Source organism: Pipra filicauda, unplaced genomic scaffold, assembly GCF_003945595.2.
Source record: "Pipra filicauda isolate LSUMZ 115617 unplaced genomic scaffold, ASM394559v2 scaffold449_size645428_pilon, whole genome shotgun sequence".
In the NCBI taxonomy this organism is placed as follows: Eukaryota; Metazoa; Chordata; class Aves; order Passeriformes; family Pipridae; genus Pipra; species Pipra filicauda.
In genome coordinates this window covers 86047-109117 of record NW_024104586.1, presented here as the reverse complement: position 1 = coordinate 109117, position 23071 = coordinate 86047, and the positions used below count along the sequence as shown (strand labels likewise).

At 49.3% G+C, this 23071-nt stretch overlaps 2 protein-coding genes, 1 long non-coding RNA gene and 1 other non-coding gene across 4 annotated transcripts in view; 3 read left to right on the top strand and 1 right to left on the bottom strand.

The window, feature by feature from the left end:
• The window catches only part of CWF19L1 (CWF19 like cell cycle control factor 1), a 10106-nt gene extending 2825 nt beyond the window's left edge, over nt 1–7281 (top strand). Inside the window, exons 5-14 of the mRNA XM_027711061.2 lie at nt 58–272; nt 1219–1337; nt 1476–1560; nt 2456–2584; nt 3462–3573; nt 4314–4393; nt 5245–5454; nt 5845–5964; nt 6824–6921; nt 7054–7281. Of these exons, the coding sequence (XP_027566862.1) occupies nt 58–272; nt 1219–1337; nt 1476–1560; nt 2456–2584; nt 3462–3573; nt 4314–4393; nt 5245–5454; nt 5845–5964; nt 6824–6921; nt 7054–7198 (1313 nt within the window). The 3' untranslated portion in view covers nt 7199–7281. The remainder of the gene's footprint in view (nt 1–57; nt 273–1218; nt 1338–1475; nt 1561–2455; nt 2585–3461; nt 3574–4313; nt 4394–5244; nt 5455–5844; nt 5965–6823; nt 6922–7053) is intronic.
• On the top strand, nt 5539–5678 carry LOC113982679. The gene has a single exon (XR_003538846.1). It is a non-coding gene; the product is annotated as a small nucleolar RNA SNORA12 (small nucleolar RNA).
• Nucleotides 7221–22955, top strand: CHUK (component of inhibitor of nuclear factor kappa B kinase complex). The gene is made up of 21 exons (XM_027711048.2): nt 7221–7431; nt 7501–7595; nt 9016–9130; nt 10140–10209; nt 11454–11542; nt 11816–11905; nt 12315–12439; nt 12709–12816; nt 13309–13444; nt 14172–14366; nt 14728–14830; nt 15694–15817; nt 16267–16418; nt 17270–17331; nt 18177–18286; nt 19698–19747; nt 19868–19964; nt 20391–20538; nt 20915–21054; nt 21787–21883; nt 22632–22955. Exons 1-21 carry the CDS (start codon nt 7282–7284, stop codon nt 22656–22658), a joined length of 2283 nt encoding a protein of 760 aa, XP_027566849.1. The 5' UTR covers nt 7221–7281; the 3' UTR covers nt 22659–22955.
• Nucleotides 11406–22259, bottom strand: LOC120324175. The gene is made up of 3 exons (XR_005565240.1): nt 21277–22259; nt 20878–21063; nt 11406–16294 (listed from the first exon to the last, which is right to left on the bottom strand). It is a non-coding gene; the product is annotated as an uncharacterized LOC120324175 (long non-coding RNA).
• Nucleotides 22956–23071: the final 116 nt, after the last annotated feature.

The window sequence follows — 23071 nt, the reverse complement described above, 5'->3', positions numbered from 1 at the left end:
GTGCCCCTGGCTCAGTGGGTGCCGTGTCCCTGGCTCAGCGGGTGCCGTGTCCCGCAGGCCGGCGGGGTGTGTTCAGCGGCTGCTCGGGGCTGCACATCGCGTACCTGAGCGGCACGGAGGCGCAGGAGCAGCCGGCTCCCGCCCACAGCTTCAGCGCCAAGGACGTGGCAGAGCTCAAAACATCCCTGTTATCCACCCCAAACTTCAGAGGAGTGGACATCCTGCTGACCTCCCCCTGGCCCAGAGACGTGGGCACCTTTGCCAACAGCGCGGTAAGTGGAGCGTTTCCCGGTTTCCGGGTGGATTTGACAAAGGATTGCCTTTTGCTTGCTGTGGCAGTTTGGGCTGTTGGGCCGTCTCATGAGTGCATGAGAAAGCTGGGAGTAAAAAAAGAACAGTTTGGTTCTTCAGAAAAGAAGGACTGAAGGGGAGGAGGATTTGTGAAGCTTCATGGGGTTTTATCTGTCCCTGCCTGGAAGATCCAAGTGAGGGGCCTTCACCTGATCACAAGCGTTGCTCTGATTTCAGTTGGTTGCAGCTGCTGTCGAATGAAGCTGCTGCTCTCTGAGGAGGAATGCTGTGCTCTAAGCACCTCCAGTACCACTTGACATCAAGTCATTCTTTTTTCCCCCCTTCCAAACTTCTGAAGCGTTCTGGTGTTTATTTCCTCGAGTATCAGTCAGCTGGTCTGGTGGTTCCTCCATCTGGACTTTGAGCATGTTGTTTAATTTGTGTCCAGTTTTGTGTTGTTAATGTTCCTTAGCAGAAGGGATTTTCCAGTTGTGAGTTCAGATGATCTCAGACCTTCCTGGAGAGCAAGGCTGCACATGTGGCAAAAGGACATTGCTTGCTCTCAGTTTCTTCCAACGTCCAAAAAGATGCTCAGTGTAAAAGCATTAAGAACCTTCCCTGATCTTGGTCTTATCTTATGCATTATCTTGTAGGATGATATATGCATATCTTATAAGATTCCCTTATGCACTGAGATCCTGACAAACTTGGATTGATGAAACAAGTGGATGCAAACTGAATACATGGAGTGGAATAAATGAGTAGGCTCTTGTTGGCAATAAAAGATCAAACCCTTTGGGCTTTTTTCCCCCACTTCCAGGGAATGGCAACCACTATACTACATATCCAACATGTAGTTCTGTATAAAACTGTTTCTTTTCACTGCACTCTGACAGGTTTAAATAAAACTTGGCTTGTATTGTGCAGGGAGAAATAGATACCAAGACATGTGGCTCCAAGTTGGTATCAGATCTGGCTGCAAGTCTCAAACCAAGGTACCATTTTGCTGCCCTGGAGAAGGCCTATTACGAAAGACTTCCTTACAGGTTTGTAAGATCTTGTGAAATCTCCTTTGTTTTCTAATAAGAGTTCTGTTTTGAAAGAACACAGGAAGGCTGATGTGCTGTCTGAGTATCTTTTCAATGCTTCATGTACCTGTAGAGCCACGTTTTGCTTCCTTACAGAAATCACACAGTGCTACAGGAGACCCCACAGCACGTGACCAGGTTCATTGCACTTGCTGATGTTGGCAATACAAGCAAGAAAAAGGTACTGACAGCCTCGAATCATTCTTCTTTTGCCAAGTACAGTTGTAGGGCAGTAAGCCCAGCTTTGGCCAGCTAAAGGACAGCGTCAGGACTTAAAAGCTTGGCTGAAGTGGAGGTGTCTGTCTCACTTGAGTAATAGGTACCATTAGCCTGTTATGTCAGAAGGGTGAGGGCTGCAGGCACAAATCACCGAAAAGAACTGATTTCTGGGATGGGAAGGGGCTGTTTGGTTTTTTTTTTTAACCTGTTTCTCTTGTCCCCTTATGAAAGTTACCAAATATTGGTGCAAAAGGACAGGTTGGCAGTGGTGAAAAACTTGCAGGGTTCAGAGTTAAGAAATTCTGGCCACAGTGGTGAAGTTCACTCGGCTGCTGTCCTGCAGACAAGGAGTTCTCTGGCGTTCAAAACATACTGGTTTTTTGTCCTTTGGCAGTCCCTCTCTCTCATTCTCATTCCTCTAGTAATTAATGCATTCAGCATAAAAGTAAACTCAAATAAAATTGCTAATAAGCAACACAGAGGAGAAGACTCTCCCATTCCTGAGGCTGAGGGATACTCCAAATGAGCAGTCAGGGAGTAAATTCCCCCAGCATGGTGCGTGCTGCTCGCAGTGAGTAACTGATAACAGAAAAGGTTCTGGACAGAAAGAAGGCCTGGAAACAGGCAAGGATCAAGGTTGTGTCTCCATCAAGTAGGATACACTGGTGCTTTTCAAAGAGATCTTTCCTTAAAGTGAAAGCAGTGCCTTGGGAGCGCTCCATAAACTCCTGGTTGCACTGGGTGGGACCCTGGCACAGGGGGGGTGTTTTTCCACGCCCTGATGTGGTGAGTTGTGCTGGTATGTGATCCCTTCAGAGGTGCAGTCCTAGCCCCTGAGCCCCCTGTGCTTGTTGCAGTACCTCTATGCCTTCAGCATCGTGCCCATGAGCTCCATGGACCCCGCGGAGCTGGTGAAGCAGCCGCAGGACGTCACCGAAAATCCCTACCGGAAACTGCGCAAGGAGGCTGCCAAGGCCAGAGCAGAGGTACCGCCCCGGGCCCCTCCTCCTGTGTGCTCTGGGAACACTGGTTGGCTTTCCCTTGGGGAGGTCTGTGAAAAACTGCAGGGTTCTGTGTGAACTGTTTGCAACAACCCAGCTGTAGGGGTGCGATGAGTGGGAGGTGGTTGGTGTGCCCCTTCTGAAACCGGCCGTGTCCTGGGCTCGTCCCACAGCGCGGCCAGGGCAGGGCAGGTGATGCTGCACCTCTGCTCTGCTCTGCTGAGACCCCACCTGCAGTGCTGCCTCCAGCTCTGGGTCCCCCAGCATAACGAGAACGTGGAGCTGCTGGAGCAGGTCCAGAGGAGGCCATGGAGATGCTTCAAGGGCTGGAGCAGCTCTGCCCTGTAGCCAGGCTGGGAAAGCTGGGGTTGTTCAGCCTGGAGAAGAGAAGGCTCTGGGGAGTGGCCTTTCAGTCTTAAAATCTTCAGCCATCAGAAAGATGGGGACAAGATTTTTTTAGTAGGGCCTGTAGCTACAGGACAGTAGCTACATGTCAAGTCTGCTACATTACTTGGGAAGCTCAGTTTATTCTGTTCCAGGATGTTCAGGAGGCATTTCTTCACAGAAAGGGTGGTCAGGCATTGGAAGGGGCTGCCCAGGGAGGTGGTAGAGTTCCCATCCCTGGAGGAGTTCAAGGAGCAACTGGATGTGGCATTTAGTGCTCTGGTCTGGTTTACAAGGTGGGGATCAGTCACAGGGTGGACTTGATGATCTTGGAGGGGTTTTCCAACCTTGGTGGTTCTGTGATGTTGATGCTTTTCAAAGGTGGTTCACACCTCTGCAGGAAAAATCTTATTCCTGGCTGTACTGTCACTCTCTGGGATGCAGATCTAATGGGCTTTGCTTTTCATTTTCTGTACAGGAAGAACCAGCTCGTCAGTTTTTCTTTGACTTGAACAAGCATCAGGGAAAGAAACGTCCCTCAGATGGGAAACAGGGAGGGGACTCCCAGCCTAAGCAAGCCAAGAAACCCCGTAAGTAGGAGCCTGCATTTTCCTGAGCTCTTCCCTCGAGCCTTTGGATCGTGTCCCTCCACCTTCCTCAGGCTGCTGAGCTGGATATGTGAGTTTGCCAGGGAGCTCTGTCACCACACTGGGCACTGGGGGAATGCAGGAGGATGAAGGGACTCTTGTTTCCCAGGGAAAATATGTTTCAATAGGTGAAAGGAGAGTCAAAAGCATAGTTTTAAAGCTCACTGGCCCGTGGTGGTTGGGCTGATGCCATTCACCCTCTGAACCAGACTGGCTTCTGAATGTGACAGTTGGCAGTGTCACAAAGCTCAGCTCAGGTATTGCAATTTGGGTGTGAATCCAGGTGTTTTGATGTGTGAATAGGCCAGAACTGACAAGTGTGTTTGACAGCCTCTGCCCTTGTCTGTACCCAGGCAGTGATTTTACCTCAGTTTGATTTGTTTGTTTTAATTTACTGGTGCTTTCTTACTAGTGAGCTGTAACTACTGAACTCCTGGAATCAGTGCTCTTTCATTAGGTTAGAGCATTCCATGAGAATGGCAGTCAGCAGGGTGTGACTTCACCTCCTCTCTTGCTGGAATTTCCCAGAGGCACCAGTCTCCTGACCAGACCTGCTTCCAGGAGCTCTGTCCTTCTGACACCTTCAGCACTTGATCACCTGGGAAAGGTGGCTGGAAAACAACAGGTCTTCTGTGTTCTGCCAGATATGCCTCGTGCTAATCCTTGTTTCCTTTCCCAAAAAGCACAGCCCACAGGGCCCTGCTGGTTCTGCCTGGCCAGCCCGGAGGTGGAGAAGCACCTGGTTGTCAGTATTGGCACACACGTAAGTACCCGTGGCAACGTAACATACCAGTCTCCAATTTGGAAAAACCCAAACAAACTTTATTTGCAATCGCTCTTGGGTTTGTTTTCTGTTTCTTTGTATCCCCCGTACAAAAGACACAAGTATAAACTCTAAAAAGTGAAGTGTGGCCCAGTTTTGTTATGGCAGCAGAGCTGGATTCTGGTGTCAGAACACCTTTTACTGTGCCAGCCCTATGTTACCATCTGGCAGAACGTTTCCAGCTGGAGCTCAGTGTAAACTGGGACCTGCTTTGGCAGCAGGATGCACTGTCTGGAGTTGTGCAGGATCTCCCTGGTCCCAGGTTGGTTATATACAGGTGAAACAGAAGATACCTTCCAAGTCAACATCTCGAAGTACATCTTGGAGATTAATTCAATCATTGAATGAATGATTGATTCATGCACTTCACTTAAAGCTATTGCTCCTCTATAGCACAGTCCACTTCAAACTGCTACAGGGACAGTAGCAGGCTTAATTTAAAAGTTTAGATGGATTTTCGTGTCAGAGTTAAGAAATTCTGGCCACAGTGGTGAAGTTCACTCAGCTGCTTTCCTGCAGACAAGGAATTCTCTGGTGTTCAAAAGATACTGTTTTTTTGTCCTTTGGCAGTCCCTCTCTCTTATTCATCTAGTAATTAATAAATTCAGCATAAAAAGAAACTCAAATAAAATTGCTAATTAACAATCCCTAATAAGCAACATAGAGGAGAAAACTCTCCTGTTCCTGAGGCTGTGGGATACTTGGAATGAGAAGTCAGAGAGCAGATTCCCCCAGCACGGTGAGCGTGTGCCGCTTGCAGGGAGTAACTGGTGTGTATTGTTTCACTCTAGTGCTACCTTGCCCTGGCCAAAGGGGGCCTGTCCCCTGACCATGTCCTGATTTTGCCCATTGGGCACTATCAGTCAGTGGTGGACTTGTCCTCAGAGGTGCTGGAAGAAGTGACCAAGTACAAGGCTGCCCTAAAGGAGTTTTTCAGAAGCAAGGGAAAGAGATATGTCCTATTTGAAAGAAACTACAGGAGTCAGCATCTGCAGCTCCAGGTATGGTCTGGGTGTCAGCCTGGGAGGATATAAACCTGCACTGAGTACAAACCTCACGTGAAGTGAAAGAGTCGTTCAGGGGTTCGTTGTGGTGGTTTCTGTGTGTGGCAGATCTGTGAGTGTACCAGAACTGTACCAGAACTACCACAGAGATCAGAAAGGAGAAGGCAGTGCTGAGAACTTGAAGCTTTCAGTTTTCAGCAATTTGTTCAGCTCCTACAGAAAAAAAATCTCATAAGTTTAAGCCTGTAGAGATGGGTGGTCACCTGTCTCGTGTGATGAGGCTGAGCTGTACTGAGGGGCACACCAGCCCCAGTGATGCACTGATGGCTTTCTGCAAGGGCCCTCTTTGCCTTGTCTTCATGTCATGGAAATGCCCTCTCTCTCCAGGTGATTCCTGTCCCACTGGACCTCTGCACTTCCGAAGACATTAAAGAGTCTTTTATTACACAGGCACAGGAACAACAGATTGAATTGTTAGAAATCCCAGAGCACTCGGATATCTCGCAAGTATGAGGCCACATTTCACCTGTTCTTTCCCTCTGTCCTGCTTAGGCTCCTGTTTCCCTCTAGGGTTACTTTGTGGGGTAGGGTTGGAGGCAGAGCCTCGTAGACTTTATTTGGGGATGTGCCAGATGGATTCTGCTCAGATACGTTGTTTAGCCAAAGATTATTCCAAGCTATGTGTAGGGCTTGCTGGATTCATTCCTTCTGGTGCCAAACACCAACTCTCTTTTCAGCACATCAGGTAGTTTTAGGTTCTGATTTTGACAGGCTGATTTCTCAGCTGAGGAATGGGAGTGTGGCCTCTTCACTGGCTTTTCTTCCTCTAAAACTGTGCTGTGCTAGTCCAGGGTGACCCAGCTGAGGTTAAGAGTGACCAGACATGCCTGGTTCTCTCTAATGGCTGCAGTCACTGCAGAATTAAACCACAAAAAATATTCCAGTAGTGCCCAGGGTGCATCATCCACTGGTGCTCCCAGAGAAAGCGACCCATCCCTATGGAAGGGACTGTTTGAACTCCCACCATCCCTCTCCAGCAGGTCTCTCTGAGGTGCCTGTGAAGAGGTACCTTTCCTCTCTGAAGAGAGGGAAGATAGCACACATCTGCTCTCTTCTTAGAGCCAGTGTCTCTTCCCACTTTTGTGCATGGAATGGGTAGTCAGGCACTGGAAGGGGCTGCCCAGGGAGGTGGTGGAGTCCTCATCCCTGGAGGCATCCAAGGAACGTCTGGATGTGGCACTCAGTGCTCTGGTCTGGGTGACAAAGTGGTGATGGGTCCCAGGTTGGACTGGATGGTCTCAGAGGCCGTTTCCAGCCGAATGGATTCCGTGATTCCCACCGGGTCCCGCCGCGCTGTCCCCCGCAGGTGGCGCAGCCGGGGATGCCGTACTTCTACGTGGAGCTGGACACGGGGGAGAAGCTGTTCCACCGCATCCGCGGGCGGTTCCCGCTGCAGTTCGGCAGGTGGGTGCTGCCCCCGGCCCCCTCCCGGCGGTGACGAGGCCGCGGTGGCGGTGTGCCGTCGGTGTCCCGGGGTGTGCCGTGGTGTGCCGTGGGTGACGGGCGGTGCCGTGTGGCTGTGTTGCTGTGTTGCAGGGCGGTGCTGGCGAGCGCGGCGGTGCTGGCGCTGCCGGAGCGCGCGGACTGGCGGCAGTGCGCGGCCCCGCGGCCCGAGGAGGAGGGGCAGGCCCGCGCCTTCCGCCGCGACTTCCAGCCCTTCGACTTCTCCCTCCGGGACTGAGGCGGCGCTGCCGGCGGCGGCCCCGCGCGGGGCCGGGCGGTGACGCGGCAGTAAAGGCGGAGAGCGGGAGCGGCGGCCGGGCCATGGAGCGGGGCGGGCCCCCCGCCGGCCCCGAGCGGGCCCCCGGCGGGGCGGCGCTGCGCGGGCACCCGGCCGGCGCCTGCGGGCCCTGGGAGATGCGCGACCGCCTGGGCACCGGCGGCTTCGGCAACGTGTGCCTGTACCAGCACCAGGTGGGGCCGGGCCGGGCGGCGGGGGGGGCACGGCCGGGCCGGGCCGGCTGACGGCGCTGTGTCCCGCAGGACTCGGGCGACCGCGTGGCCATCAAGTCGTGCCGGCTGGAACTCAGCGTCAAGAACAAGGACCGCTGGTGCCATGAGATCGACATCATGAAGAAGTGAGTGCGGGCGAGCCGGCACGGCACGGCACGGCCCGGCATGGCACGGCCCGGCATGGCACGGCCCGGCATGGCACGGCGGCACCGCACCGGCACGGCCGGGAGAGGGCACAGCCCCGGGACAGACAGCCCCGAACCGGCCGGGAGAGGGCACAGCCCCGGGACAGACAGTCCCGGAACCAGCAGGGAAAGGGGACAAGCAGGGCCTCGGCCCCCGAACCGGCCGGGGAGTGGGACCGTGGTGCGGGGATAGCCGGGGACTGAGCTGCTGAACTGGCCGAGAATGGGGAACAACAGCCGGGGTTCAACCCCGGGACAGAGCAGGAGAGGGGACAGCTGGTACAGCTGGTGGTCAGTCCCTGAATGGGCTGGGGAGAGGTGCCTGTACCCTGCGGTACGTTTGTTTTAGCAGCTGGAGGGCCTGGAATTGCTTTTATTCTGTCACGCTCCCGAATGTAAAGAATAAACTCTCCTTATACTTTCTGGTGAGAAGCTCCATCCTCTGTGCTGCCCAATATCCCTCTCCAGCGTGTCACGGAGGTACCTGGGAACCACAGCTGGCCAAGTTGGACCTCACTGAAGTGTTGGGATCTCACAGAATGGTTCCTTTGCCCTGTGAATTCCTCTTTACTTTTGAGAGAGGTCCTGGAGCAGGGAATGCTCTGTCCCACTCCTGGGAGCAGGGATGCTCTGAGCTGCCCTCCCCAAGGCCTGCAGTGCCCCTGCTGTTTAGGGCTTTACTGAGCTCCTGCTGTCACTTTGTCACCCTCACCTGCTCCCTGTGTGCCCTGACACTGGGGGAAACCACTTGCAGGGAACCTGAGTTTGTCCAGTCAGGGCTTGGTGATCCCTGTTGTGGTTGCTGAAAACAAGCACTGAGCCACACAGCTACAGCTGCTCCTGTGGGTGTACACAGAAGTAATTTGTCTTCATTCCCATCTGGATATGTCGTTTATTCCCAAGAGCAGCGTAAATTAGAGACAGTCAGGAAATAGCTGTTAGAATTCAGTTGGAGAAATTAATTAATCCTTCCCTCTGTAGTGGATTTCACCTGCCCGGTGCAGTGACGTGGATTCCTACAAAACCCCCTTTCCCAGGGGGAATCTGGCCCCACATGCAAAAGCAGGCACACATATGTAATGACTTTGCCAGGAAGGTGCAAGAATCCAGAACTTAATCCTGGATCCTCATCATCAAAGTCCTGTACCTTGACTTTGAGACATTGTTTGTGCTCATCCCTGGTTTGTGTATTCCCAAGGTATGGATTTTATGCACTTGGATACCAGTGGGTACTAGTCAAAGAGAACACATCTGGGGAACAGAAGCTGTCCCAGGAACATAAACCATGGTTGGATTGCAGTCTTGTCTCACCCTTCCAAGAGAGGGGGCAGAGTTCTCACCCAGCTTTCCGTGTGCTTAGGTTGAACCATCCCAACGTAGTAAAAGCCTGTGAAGTTCCCGAGGAGATGAACTTTCTGGTTAACGACGTTCCCCTCCTGGCCATGGAATATTGCTCGGGGGGTGACCTCCGGAAGGTAACGGCTGCTCTGCTTCCAAGGTGCACCAAACCAGGGGCAGTGACACTGTGTGTGTCACCAGAGCCTTTGCTCTCCAGGGACAGGCGTGAGGAAGTAAATGTGAAGTGGGGGAAAAAGCCACACGTGGGAAATGAGGCTTGTGTTTTAGAAAGCAGAGGGCAGTCCAAGGGGCAGATACTCTTTTATCCTGGTGGAGTGTGTCATTTCCATACCCTGGGTGCTCATACCCAGCGTGTTTGGCTTTGCTGCAGTGTGTCTCCCTCTCTTTGGAATCTGGTCTGGTTTGGATTCACATGTATCCACTGTTACGGTGCTCTCAGCACAGGGAAGGATCCTGTTAGCCCAGGACTGGGACCTCCAGGGCTTCCAAGCCTTTCCTGCTCCTGCTGACTGGGAACTGCCATTCTGCAAATTGGCAACATCCAAAAACAAAGGAACCTTTCAGCAGTTCCCCAGGCAGTGGGTGCATGGCCCAATAGAGTTTATGCTCCCTTTCCACTGCAGCTGGATTTAGGAAGCAGCAGTTTCTACAGGGGGAAAGCAGCAAATCCCTGTCACAATTTGCTTGGAAATTGCCTCACCTACATGCTCAGGAAATTAGCTCTACTTGCAGTGTCTGATCATTTAATTTCTAATGAGCCCTTCAGTGTTGCACAGATGCTGGAACAATTTAGGAAGTAATGGGCTTCATTTCATTGGATCCCTGTAACGTTTTGTTCATTAAAGGAAAAAAAATAATTTTTTTTTTAATTTCTGATGTGTTCTTTAAATCTTTCTCTTGTTTGGCATCATTTGTGCTTCACATCACTAGTAATTTCTCATCATGGATCTATCATGAGGGCAGAGGTACCTCAGTCATCTCTAAAAGCCTCAAGTGCAGTCAGAGTCAGAAATTGCTAAAGCTGCTTATTGACAGTTCATTAAGACAGTGATTGGGGGATGGAAAAATGTTGTTCTTCTCTGTTGCACTGTGGGTCTAAACATGTTTGTTTTTTTTTAATTGCAGCTGCTAAACAAACCAGAAAACTGCTGTGGACTTAAGGAAAGTCAAATCCTTTCTCTGCTTAGCGACATCGGTGTGTAGTCTGATGCCCTTCCTGTGGGTTTTTTTGGGGGTTGTTTTGGGTTTTTTAATGTGTAATGGCATTTTGCTTTTTCAGCTGACTGTGAAAAGGGAACTGCCAAGAACAGGGCGTTAGAACAAATCAGATTTCTATTTCAGAGGAAGGATTTGGTGTCCCTGGAGTTAACAGAGACCAGAAACTCACACTAGTGATGTGCCTGTGGAATGGGACTGGAAAAGCTGTGGTCAGGTGTAGGTGACCGTGACATTAATGTTTTGTTAAGGTCACGGTTTTCTGTTCAAACCTCACTTCTGCTGATGCCAAACCACTTATCACTTGAAGGAATGCAGTTTTACAAGGCAAAAAGCACTGACTGATGTGAGAAGTGCCAGAGTTGCCCTGTGGCATCTCTGTGTAGGGTTGGCTTAGCAGGAGGGAAATTCTGTTTGTTCAGGGTGACAGATGTCTGATACCACGTGGATTTGGGATTCTGCAGTTAGGAAAGGGAGCAGGCAGGGTGAGAGGGGCTCCAGATGACAGCAGTGCTCACAGGGAGCAATTGCATTTGATGCCTTTGTGTGCCTGCTTTAAAGCCATTCCCCAAGGCTGGAGTAATCCGTGAAAACCCTCATGTGACACACACTTGAGGTGTTTAATCACATACCTCATTTGTCAAGCTGTTGAGCTGTAGCTTGCTTGATGCCATAAGAAAATTAAAGATGTGAGACTTGAAACTGGCCCTCCTCTCCATGGGGAAGTGCTTGGCCTGGCCTCCTGGACAACACCCTGGGAAGGAGGGGGATTGCCTGATGGAGGGTGATGCCAGGGTTTCTCCAGGAGCTAGGCTTTCCAGGAGAGCTCCTTGTTTTCTCATTTCTCTACAGATAATTTGTAGGAACAGAGCTAGTTTTGGCATGAGAAAGCATTTTGGAGTACTGACCTGGACTTCTGTCCTTGCAGTGCTCAGAGGGCTTCCAGTTGTGTCCCTGAACTAAAGAGCAGCTCTGCTTCCTTCATCCTTGTTCCCCTTCCACCTTCAGAACAGGGTGTGTTTCATCATAAGTTGAATGTCTTTGCTATGTCTTTGCAAAGATGTGAAAATGCAGTGGAGAAGAAATGCAAGTTTGAAGCTGTTAAATGTGTGAGTGGTGGTAAATCTTTGAAGGTTGGGGACTTGCTCCCCAATATGGTATTTTATCAGATGTATCTTTAATCAATGTGAGTTTATTTTCAGTTAAATCAAATGTGTCTTTCAGGTTCTGGTATCCAGTATTTGCATGAAAACAGAATTATACACAGAGATTTAAAGCCTGAAAATATTGTTCTTCAGGATGAAGGTGGGAAGGTAAGTCAGGTGGCCTCTGTCAGTGGTGTCTCCATTGTCATTTCTGGGAGTTGTCACACTGAACTGGACTGAAAACTCAGCTGTGAATTTACTGTCAGCTTTAACACTGTCACGTGTTGAAGACTTGCCACAGACTTTCTCCAGAATTTCCATTCTTTCCTCTTCTTGATTGTATGCTGTGGATTGTATGCTGTCACTGTGCAGATTTTGGGTTGTTTGGTTGTTTTTTTCTTGGCATTTGCTCTTCTGATGAACTGTTAAAACTGTCTGCAGATTGTCCACAAAATAATAGACCTGGGATATGCAAAGGATCTGGATCAAGGAAGTTTATGCACTTCGTTTGTTGGAACATTACAATATTTGGTAAGACTTTTTTTTTCAGTGTCACCAGCTCTAGAGCTTGGCCCAGCCAAGCCCCGAAACCTCCAAAAATGGAGATCCTGGGGAGCTGTCCCCAGGGTGTCCTTTCCTCATGTGCATTGTGAACCTCCCAGATGGTTGTCTGGGGCTGTTGCCCCTTGTTGCATCACGTGTGGCTTCCAAGGGGAGTTTGATCCCATCCATCCCTTCCTGTGCCACGACTGGGGGCTGCTCTCACCCCCCAGCCAGACCCAACAAGTCCAGTCCCTCCCATCTCATGGGTTGGCTGCTCCAGGCCCTGACCCACTGGACAGCTGAAGCTGGAGCTGGAGCCACACCTGGACACAGCTTTGCCTCTGCAGAAATGCAAGGAAATACCACGGTCAAAGTGTCTTTTTATGATCCTTTTTAGGCTCCAGAACTCTTTGAGAATAAATCCTACTCGGTTACTGTTGATTACTGGAGCTTTGGGACGATGGTGTTTGAATGCATTGCAGGATTTAGACCTTTCTTACATAATCTACAGCCGTTCACCTGGTAAGACACTTATTCTTGGGGAGGTGCTTGTATGTTGTGTGGTCATGCCTCTGGTCATGGTAACTCCTTCACAAGCAAAATTTCAATCAAAAAAATACAGTTATAAACCAGTCTGTGTGTCAGAGGCAGAAAACAGGAAACTCAGGTTTCTGTTCCGAGTTTGTTTCCTGAAGCTGCTGGACACTGGCACTTTTTGCTGCTGTCATATTCAACTGCCCCCTGACAAAAGTAACACTGCCAGCATGTCCACAGAGGATTTTGTTTTGCAGGCATGAAAAAATCAAGAAGAAGGACCCGAAGCACATCTTTGCCTCCGAGGAGATGAACGGGGAGGTTCGGTTCAGCACCCACCTGCCGCAGCCCCACAGCCTCTGTGGGTGAGTGTGTCCCTAGCACAGGTGACCACTTTGTTCCTGTGAACTGAGGGCTCTCCCTCCTTCCTCCCAAGCACTGAGGGCTCCTCCATCTTCCTCCTCAGGAGCGTTGAAAGCTCCTGGCAAGCTGCTGTTTGCTGTTAAGGAATAGCCCACGTGGCTCTTTTTTTGGTGTTTTGGGCTCTCCTGTGCCCAGTTCGTGGGTTGATGGCAGCCCAGAACTCTGTGTCTGCTTTCTGCCCTTTACCACAAGGCCAGTGAGTAACATCTACCTGATAACTTGATGGTATTGAATCTCATGAACCAAGAACTCGAGGGAGTTTCTCCATGGAAGCAGAGGCTGTGTTGGGAAAACTGCTGCAAGTGCAGGGCAGGCCACAAAGATGGGCAGAGCCTGTTGAATAGAGCACTCAAGAAGAGGCCCAGGAAGTTGAGCTGCCTCAGTCTGGTGAAGAGAATATCTGCCTTCCCTTCCTTACAGCCCCTCTGCTTCAGTTTGATTGTAGAACCCATGGAAAATTGGTTGCAACTGATGCTGAATTGGGATCCACAGCAGAGGGGTGGAGGTTCAGATCCCGAGACCGGTCGTCCAAGGTGTTTCCTAATAATGGATCACATCCTGAATTTGAAGGTGAGCGAGGGTTGGTACTGGGTTTAAAGGCCTTCTGAAATCATCCCAGAGGACAGGAAGGGTGCTCAGTGCAGCAAAGCTGTAATCCTGGCTTCATCCAGCTGCAGGGTCACGAGGAATGTTTTTCAGGAAGCAAATGCAAACGCAGTCTGTCTGGTACATCTGGAAGGCAAAATATCACCTGCAGTATTAATCTCTAGTTTTACACTTGGAGTAGAAGGATGACCCTCTATTACTGTCTGTCATCTTGGAAAGGGCTCACCAAGATCAAATCAGGGTTTAATATTTACTAGTAGCAGTTTTCCTGAACTTCCCTGTTGGTGCTGTGACTCCAGGTGTACTGATGTACTATAGTAGTAGTACCTGGAGTAGAACAGAGGTGGCATTCACCTGACTTTTCCCCTTGGAGTCATTACTGGAGCTCTGCTGGAGTAAGACTAGCTGAGGCAAGCATGTGTAGAAGCAGGAGGGTGTTTTTGTCCCTGTTCTTTTGATGGCTTTTGAAGGCTATTTGATTGTCATTTTCTCTGACATTAGGAGTTACAGGCCTGGGCTTTGAGTTTGTTATGTGGGACTTTACTCCTGAACTGATGATTGCAGTCATTGAAACTGAAATGATGCTCTAGTTCTGACATGTTCATTCCTATGTGCTCCTTCCCAAAACTTCCCAGGCTTCCTTTGGCTCTGATATCCAGGGACTTGTAATCTCCTTGTACTGTTCTTACAGATAGTGCACATCCTAAACATGACCTCTGCCAAGATCGTGTCCTTTCTTTTGCATCCCGAGGAAAGCCTTCATTCCCTTCAGAATCGGATTGAGTTTGAGACTGGGATAAGCACTGGAAATCAGGAACTGCTGTTGGAAACAGGGATTTGCCTGGACCCTCGGAAACCTGCTTCCCAGTGTGTTATTGATGGCGTGGTAAGAATCATGCTGTTCGTTTCATGTCTTTCCCGTCCTCAGGGAATTGACAATCTTAGGGAAGATACATTGCCTGAACCTTCTCCCACAGGAGGTAATTTGCTCTGGAAGTGTAGTAACTCTTAAGGCCTTTTACTGGGTAATGTAAGCAGATTTCTGTAGTTAAATTCTGCCTAAATACTCAAGTAATTGTTAGCAAAGCATCCTTTCTTTCTGTGGGATCAATAAAATCAGTTTTAAGGCACTTTATAAGAAGAGAGTGCCCACAATGAGTAGTTCATGATATAACCAGGACTCTCTGGGTTAGTAGGAGCTGTTTGGGGTTTCTCTGTTTTATATTTTGTTCTCTTGTTCTCCCCAGAGAGGCTGGGACAGCTACATGGTCTATTTGTTTGATAAAAGCAAAACTGTCTACGATGGCCCCTTTGCTTCTCGGAGTCTGTCTGACTGTGTGAACTACATTGGTGAGTGTGCTGCACAAGTGCTGTTCCTTGTGGGAAGTGAAAGAATCCACCTTGGCCTCATGACAGAGCCCTGGCATCTCCAGGGTGTGCTTTTAGACCACATATGGAAGCTGCTTCTTTGCTTGCTGCCTCCCTTGCATGTCTCCTGAGATGACAGCAGTCATCTGCAGGACCTAATAAACCCCTCTGGAGGTTTATATATCCCAAATATATCTGTATGAAGGGCCTTGTGTACCTCTATGAAGGAAAAGGTAGTGACAGGGGACAGGAGATGTCTGCTGAGATACTGCATGTAAGGAAATGCCTTGTGACATGCAGTTGCTGTTAAGTAGTTTTATTTTCACTGGTCTGTCTGCACTGGTTTTCCTCATCTCCATTTAGTGTCACTCAGGTTTATTCTGATTGTTTTTTTTTCCTGTGCTCTGGGTTGTTTTAGTCTGGTGAAACTCCTTGCATTGTGCTGAATCTTATGACATATTTACTGATATCCCAATGTACTGACAGTTCCCATCTCTCTAGGGGAACACACAAAGCCCTGCATCTTTTCCCCTAAACATCTACATCAGGAGTCTGGGAGGAAACGTAAACAAGATTGGAAGGTGTCGGGACAATTGATTAAATGGAGTGATTAAATTTGCTCAGAGTTTTTGGGACAAAAACCCTCCTGGTGTTTTACTGCCCAGTAGCAGGTTGTCACACCCCTGAGGAGCTGTGACATGAAAAGCTTATCCACACTTAAAAACTGAGCAGAGCTTACCTGGCTTGACCCCTTAGCTCAGGCCCCTGCAGCAGGAATGAGGGGTGCTGTAGGCACTGAAGTCCTTTCCTGGGGTTGTTGTTTGCCTGTGTCTCTCTGTGCTCAGTCCAGGACAGTAAGATCCAGCTGCCGATCCCTCAGCTGCGCAAGGTGTGGGCAGAAGCGGTTCACTACGTGATCGGCCTGAAGGAGGATTACAGCAGGCTCTTCCAGGGCCAGAGAGCTGCCATGTGAGTCCCCACTCATCCACAGCAGTCACTGTGCTGCCAGCACAGACTCTGTTGGCGTGGAAATGTGTGTCTCAGGGAGTTCCCTAAAGTTTTACAGCCCTGTTCTGTACCTTTACATTATAAAACATTCTCGGGCTGGGAGCTGGTTCCACTCCAGGAGTTTTACTGTGCAGTGCCTGACATTGAGAAAAAAATGGAATATACTCAGAGACTCACAGAATGAGTTGAGGTTGACTTCTGGAAGTCCTCCAGCCCAGTCCATGCTCAAGCAGGGTCACCTAGAGCTGGTTGCCCAGGACCACATCCAGACAGCTTTTAAGTATCTCCAAGGATGGAGACTCCACAGCCTCTGTGGGCAGCTTGTGCCAGTGCTCAGTCACCCTCACAGCAGTGGAGTTTCCTCGTTTTAAGTCCAGCTTAACCTGTGCTCTCCTTGTTTCATCCGTCAGGCTCAGCCTCCTTCGGTACAATGCCAACCTGATCAAAATGAAGAACAACATGGTCTCAGCATCCCAGCAGCTGAAGGCAAAGCTGGAATTCTTTCACCAGAGCATTCGCCTCGACCTGGAGAGATACAGTGACCAGATGGCTTATGGAATATGTGGGTATTGGGGAATACTTGCCTGGAGACTTTCTGATGCTGGAAAGGGTCAGACTGACAATGGTGGGCAGCATTACGGGTGTATTTTAGCTCAAGTGGATGCAGGAGAAGGGTTTGGCAGAAGCAAAGGCAGGAGGATAAAAAAAAGACCATTTTTGGAGACCTTCAGTGACAGTGAGGCAGGTGGTCAGCTGTTCCCCACTGAGAACAAGAACATGGGAGCATAAATAGTGCAGGTGATGTGAATGTTTGCTGTTCATTCCCTCAGGGTCTGATTTCTTTGGAGTTGTCACTGGGCAGCAAGTGGAGGGCAGAGCTGCTGCCCGTGCTGACAGTGGAAGGGCCTCTGTGCTTGATATCCAGAGGTGCCATTTGTCAGGATGGGAGATGGGCTGGAAAAGCACCAGCTGCAGTTTTAATGTCCCAGAAATGTCTGGATCTCACAAATACTGTTCAGGGGAGAATAGCAAGATTTACATATAGTTTGGATTATATGGCTAAAAACTGCAGCTTGAGCCAAAAATGATGACTGGGCTGAAGGATGATGATGGAAAATGGAAAGACTCGGTGAACTGGTTTGGGACAGTCTGTGTTCAATCAAAAGTGGCAGCTGTTGAGCTTAATGGTGGAGTTTAAAGACTCAGACTCGTTTTAGGGCAGTGATTGCAAACAGTGGAATCCTACCAAAGGGTTAGTGTGTGAGTTAAGGTCGAGCACAGAGTTGCAGCTTTGCTTGGAGATTCAGCATCGTTCTCTTTGTGTTCAAATTCAATGGATACGTGTAAAGTCCAGGTCTTGCTTTATTTTTGTGTCTGTATCCTGTTAAAAATTAACAACTCTTTTCTCTTAAGCTTCAGAGAAGATGCTCAAAGCCTGGAAGGAAATGGAAGAGAAAGCCTCTCAGTGTGCACAGGTAGGAGCACAGACAGAATGTCCTGGCATTCTGCAAGTAAATATGCAAATTAGTTTTTAGTAAGAGTCATCCTTAAGAAAGTTAGAGCAAAACTAGAGTTTTTGCATTGGCTCTCACAGTCATACAGAGCACTGTGATTAATACATAAAAATCCCAGGCACCATTAGGAAGACAATAAATTACATGGCTTATTTCTTGCCTCTGTGTAGGAATAGACTGGGTAGTTCAGGTTCTGGGTTCCATTGCCTGTCTTTTTCTAAGTCAAAAGGCTCTTGGAGCCCTGACTCTGCCTTGCTTATATGATGGAGATGGGGGAATTGGGATTCCCACCTAAATTTTGCCCATTAGCTCTTTAAATATTATTTCTCCTTGTCAGGAAGCAAGAAAGATAAAAGGGGGGCTGCTTCTAGCAGAATAATTCAAAGCTGTCCCTGGCTGTTTTCCAGACAACCAGGAACCTCAACAAACATTTACTTTGCAGGCCATCAGAACTATGTTCTGTCATTCACACTGTGTCCATTTGTCAGGCATGGAAAGTGTTTCACTCTGGGATACACAGGGGTATCTCAGTCTGTTTGGCAGGCAGCTTAACTTGTGTGAATTCCAGGCACACAGAGAGATGATTTATGAAGAAACTGATTTTTCTCCTCCACTGTGGTGGACAGAAATTTGGATCTAGGTCATACCATGCACTGAGAACAACCACCTCAACTACTGTAGCAGCTTTTCTTTCTCCTAAACCCTCCAAGGAGGCAGCCCATTATCCAAACAGGTGTTTTGGGGATTTTTATCTACTTGACTGCTCTCCCCCTTCGGTGTGATCTGAAGCTCCATTTTCCCATTAGGCTGAAGATATTGGGTATCTGGATGAGCAGATCATGGCTCTGCACACAGAAATCGTGGAGCTCCAGAAGAGTCCCTATGCCAGGCGCCAGGGAGAGGTCATGGAGAGCCTGTAAGTCCTCTGCTGCTTATTTTTTATGGCACAGAAATGGATTTTCTGGATTTTTAGGGGCTTTTCTTCCCCTGTTGCTGGTTGCCTCAGCACTTTTGAAATGCAAGGTGCCAGTGCAGAGTAGCGTGTGATTGGTTCAAGATCATTTTGTTACTGGAAGGGAAGGTCCCACCACTTGTGGGACACTTCTCTGTCACTGATCTATGAAACCTCATCTCACAAGAGGCTGTGGCAAAGATATATCTTGATCTCACCTCAGGATTTCCTCTTGCTTTGGAGAGGGGTGACTTTTGTAGTGTTGAGTGAGAAGACCATGAGATCGTTGTAAAACCCTGCTAAATATCTTCAGTGTATTTTCAAAGCAAGGGTAAATCACTTGTGGGTACTTGACTATTTGGAAAGTTGATTTTTTTTTTTTTGTTGTTTAAAGTATTAAAATAGGAAAAAGCTAAGTGGTTTTACTGATCTTGGGAAGACACAGGAAGCAGTTACTGGGTTGCTGCTGAGAACACAAGGGGTGATTCTAAAAGAGAGGGATTGAACAGCCACTAAATCTGCTGTTAGTAAGAGCTCTTTGGAAGGACTCTGAGTGTTCAACGTGCCTGTTCCTGGCATGTTCTCCCCCCTCCCTCTTGGCTAAGTTCCTTTTCATCCACGTGTAGCTGCAGCAGCAGCAGAACTGGTGCCCAGGGGAGGAAGTGGTGAAGGAGAGAAGCCACCCCTTGCAGCAGCAGCCCAACATTCAGAGCAGCTCCAACTAATTGTGAACCTGCCTCCTAAAACATGGCTTTTTAAGCAATTCCACCACTGCAGCCCAGGGTTAGAGCTGGGAAACTGCTGCTTGTTTCTGACAGGCTGTGAGTTAGAACAGTGAGGATTTGTTCAAGGCTGGAAGTTTCAGTGTTTGGCTGCTTTTGAAATATTTGAAAGAAGTGACGTTTATTTAATGGGAAGAAGAGAAACAGTGTCCTCTTGTCTGTGACACAACTGTCTCTTTCCATTTGCAGAATATGACTAAGATTCGAGCAAAGAAATGCAGAACAGGAACAAGAATTTCTCAGGCAGTTGTGCAGTTACAGTTACAAAAATGAAGTTTAATAACTAAGGATACCAGGGAAAGAAAACACAGCTGGGGCATGTGGAAATTTGAAACTGAAAATAACCTCCACCTGGTGTGGTTTTCTGAGAAGAAAATGCCTAATTCAGAGAAAAAAAGAGAGACAGCTTTTAGGGAAGTGTTGGATTCCATCACAGAGAGCATCCCTGTGTCCCAAAAGTCATGCTTCTCCTGTAGGAGAAGGTGGCAGCTCCAAGGTCTGAGGTTCAGAAAGGCATCACTTCATTGCAATGCTTTTTTTCCTTGAGTCCCCTGCTTGTTTGACACGTCTGAATCATATTCTTCTTTTTCAAGGGAACAGAGAGCCATAGACTTGTACAAGCAATTGAAAACAAGACCTCCAGGTATGGAAGGAGATGGTTTAAAGACTGTTTCACATTTGTACCCCACGATTAATTTTTCTGACCCCGAACGCAAAAAATACTGTTTGATTTGACTGATGTGGTGGTTGCTGGCCCTTCCAGATCATGCCTACAGTGACAGCACAGACATGGTGAAGATCATTGTGCAGACAGTCCAGAGCCAAGACCGAGTCCTCAAGGAACTCTTTGGCCATCTCAGGTACTTTATGCACACAGAAAACCCCAGACAGATGCAACTTGTGGCATTTGTAGCTTTGTAGTAGGAAAGGAGAGTGAAAATCATAGAGGTCAGAGCCCAAAACTCCATCCATGTTTCTCATGCCAGTAGTAATTCTGCTTCTCTGTGTTGAGTTTCCACTTTTTCAAAACTTATAACTGATGTTTATAGATAATAGGGCAGGGGATGAGAATGGAATGGCTTGCACTGTTAGGATCCAGGAGTTCACTAAAATGAGTGTTTAGGTTGGCATTGAAATCTTAACTTAAAAAAAGGAATAGTGTAAGAGCTGAGAAGATATCACAGGGATTTGTTCATTGAGTCTTTGGGTATCTTGAATCCCAAGGTGAGGCTTTTGATTTTGCTACAGGAGCAGGGAACTGACTTTGTGTTTGGTTTTCATTCTAGCAAGCTCTTGGGCTGTAAGCAGAAGATCATTGACTTGCTTCCTGAGATTGAAGTGGCTCTAAATAACATCAAGGAAGCTGACAACTCAGTGATGCAGATGCAGGGAAAAAGACAAAGGGAGATATGGCATTTGCTGAAAATTGCTTGTGTAAGTAGCTCTTGGATTGTCTGTTTGCTTTTCCTTCCAGGGCAGAGCCAGGAGACATCAAAGGAAACTGGGAGGAGACCAGAAAGGCAGAACTGCCACACTATGGTCGATTTTTTTTCCACAGAGAAGGGCAGTGTGAGATGGTAAAAGCAAAAACTAAAGAGTTGCTTTCCTGCTTAGTTTAGGGTGTTTTAAGACTATACTGCTCATTTTGCATTAGTTACAGAGCCTTTCCAGCTGCAGCCATCTCCCAGTTCCCACACGGGAGGGAGATGTTACAAACAGTGTTACAAACAGTGCTCCCCTGTAACCTACAAAAGAGTGAACCCTAAATCGTACCTTTGTCCCTCACAGCCGATGGATTTGTGTCTTCCAGACTCAGAGCTCCTCCCGATCCCTGGTCAGCTCCAGCCTGGAAGGGACGGCCTCGACTCCTGCAGCCGCGTGGCTCCCGCAGGGCTCCTCAGGGAACGCCCCTCCCCACCCTCTGTCCTCGCTGGCAGCTCCCCAGGAAGGGTAGGAATGCTGGGGAAGGAGAACTGCAGGGAATCAGCCTGGCTGTTGTGTGTGCACACGCTCCCCAACCCTCCCTCTGCTGCTCAGGGGCCTGAGGGCGCGGCCTCTCCCCTCCACCCGGGGCATCCCGTGGGCTGGGCTTGGGATATGCTGGGAAGGCAGGTTTTGACATCCTCTGAAGGCTGAACTGTCCAGCTCCTGACTGGAGTCACAGTAACTCACCTCTGGCAAGTCCCAGATAAATCAGGCCATGTTTAGTCCTTCTTAAAACTGCTGTGATTTCAAGAAGTCTCAGTTTCAGTGGAGGTCTGAAGTTTGGGTCAGTCCTAAGCAATCCATCTGGTTCAGTATCCAGGTGGGATTTTTATCCTTCCAAAATAAGCTTCAGGAGCCCATATGTTACTAATGCTCTAAAAAAAATCAGGAATTTGGTTGAACTCTTTCCTCAGAAACCACCTCCACTCTCTCTTCCTGAGCAAGTTCCACACACCACTCCCAGCTAAAGCACTGTGCTATTCATTTCCTGAATGTTCTTCTTTTATTTCCTATGTCATGTTGGGGTTGGACTTGCTTATCCTACCAAGGTATCTCCTACCACTGCAGAGGACTATAAATCAGCTTATTGGGGTTGTTTGGATTTGGGTTTGTGGGTTTTTTCACCTTCTGATGTTATTTTTGGTGGCTGAAATCTTGTCATCTTTTGCTTTTTTTTTTTTTTTTTTCCCCCTGCAGGGAAAATTTTGCTGATGTGATACAGGAGAATGTGAATTACCTGGAACTCTTCAGCAGCATCCTGCAGGAGGTGAGGCAGGAGCAGAACAGCATGATGGTAAGTCTGGTGGGGAATCGGGAATTTCCCAGGTCCTGGTTTTTAGGAGCCACATCAGGGTGCTCTGGGGATGTGGAGAACTCCTTGAGCAGGAGGAGGGAGCACTTGGTACTGGTGTCAGCTGTTCTCTGGGACTCTGGGCTGGTAGATCTTGCTGGGAATGCTGGTTGCATTCCCAGCTGGAGAGTCCTGGTTTGTGTCCCAGCACTGGGGTGAGCAGGGTTCACATTTCCAGAGCCCTTTTGGGTGATGAACAAAAACTCTTCTTATGGCAGAGTTGGGACTTCTGAGAGTACTGAGTACCATGGAACAGTTTGGGCTGGAAGGGACCTTAAAGTCCATCCAGTCCCACCCCCTGCCAGGGGCAGGGACACCTCCCACTAGCCCAGGTCCCGTCCAACCTGGCCTTGGACACTTCCAGGGATCCAGGGGCAGCCACAGCTTCTCTGGGCAACCTGGGCCAGGGCCTCCCCACCCTCACAGGGAACAATTCCTTCCCAATATCCCATCTAACCCTGCCCCTGGCAGTGGGAAGCCATTCCCCCTTGTCTTATCACTCCAGGCCCTCATCCCTTTGTGGTGAAGTAACCATTCTTTAGGGCAAGCAGAAAATCCCTGCCAGCCTCCGCCATTCTGTGCTTCTGGGATTTAGGGTATGCTGTGCTTTGTTAACTCCTGGGAGCATCAAACAAGACCCACATCCAGCAGCTGGATCCTGCACTCAGCTGTTCCCCTGCTTTCCTTGCAGAGTTTTGACTGGAGCTGGCTGAAGTAGCCACAGGAGCCGAGGTGCTGCATCTCCCAAGTGCCTTCTGTGTGGGCCCCGGGCCGTCGGTCACTGTGTGTGTCCTGTAGCCTTTGCCGAGCTGCTTCCGGAGGTGCCGACACCTCCTGGGCGGGGATTTCACCTCAGTGCCTCACCCACCGGCCGTGCCTGCGGGGGAGCGGCGAGGGCCCGGCCCGCGGAGCGCCCTTTGGGCGGGGGACGCGGGCGGGTGCCGCCGCTGCCGCGTGTCGCATGAATGTATAGCGCGTGTATATGTAATAAACCGTGCGGACGGACGGACAGACAGCCTGAGGCCTGGTCGCTCCCGCGCCGCCATCGCCCACACGCCGTTACCAGGCAACGCGCGGGGTGGTGTGACGTCATCACTCCGCGCAGCCGTGACCCCCCCATGCTGCCCTGCG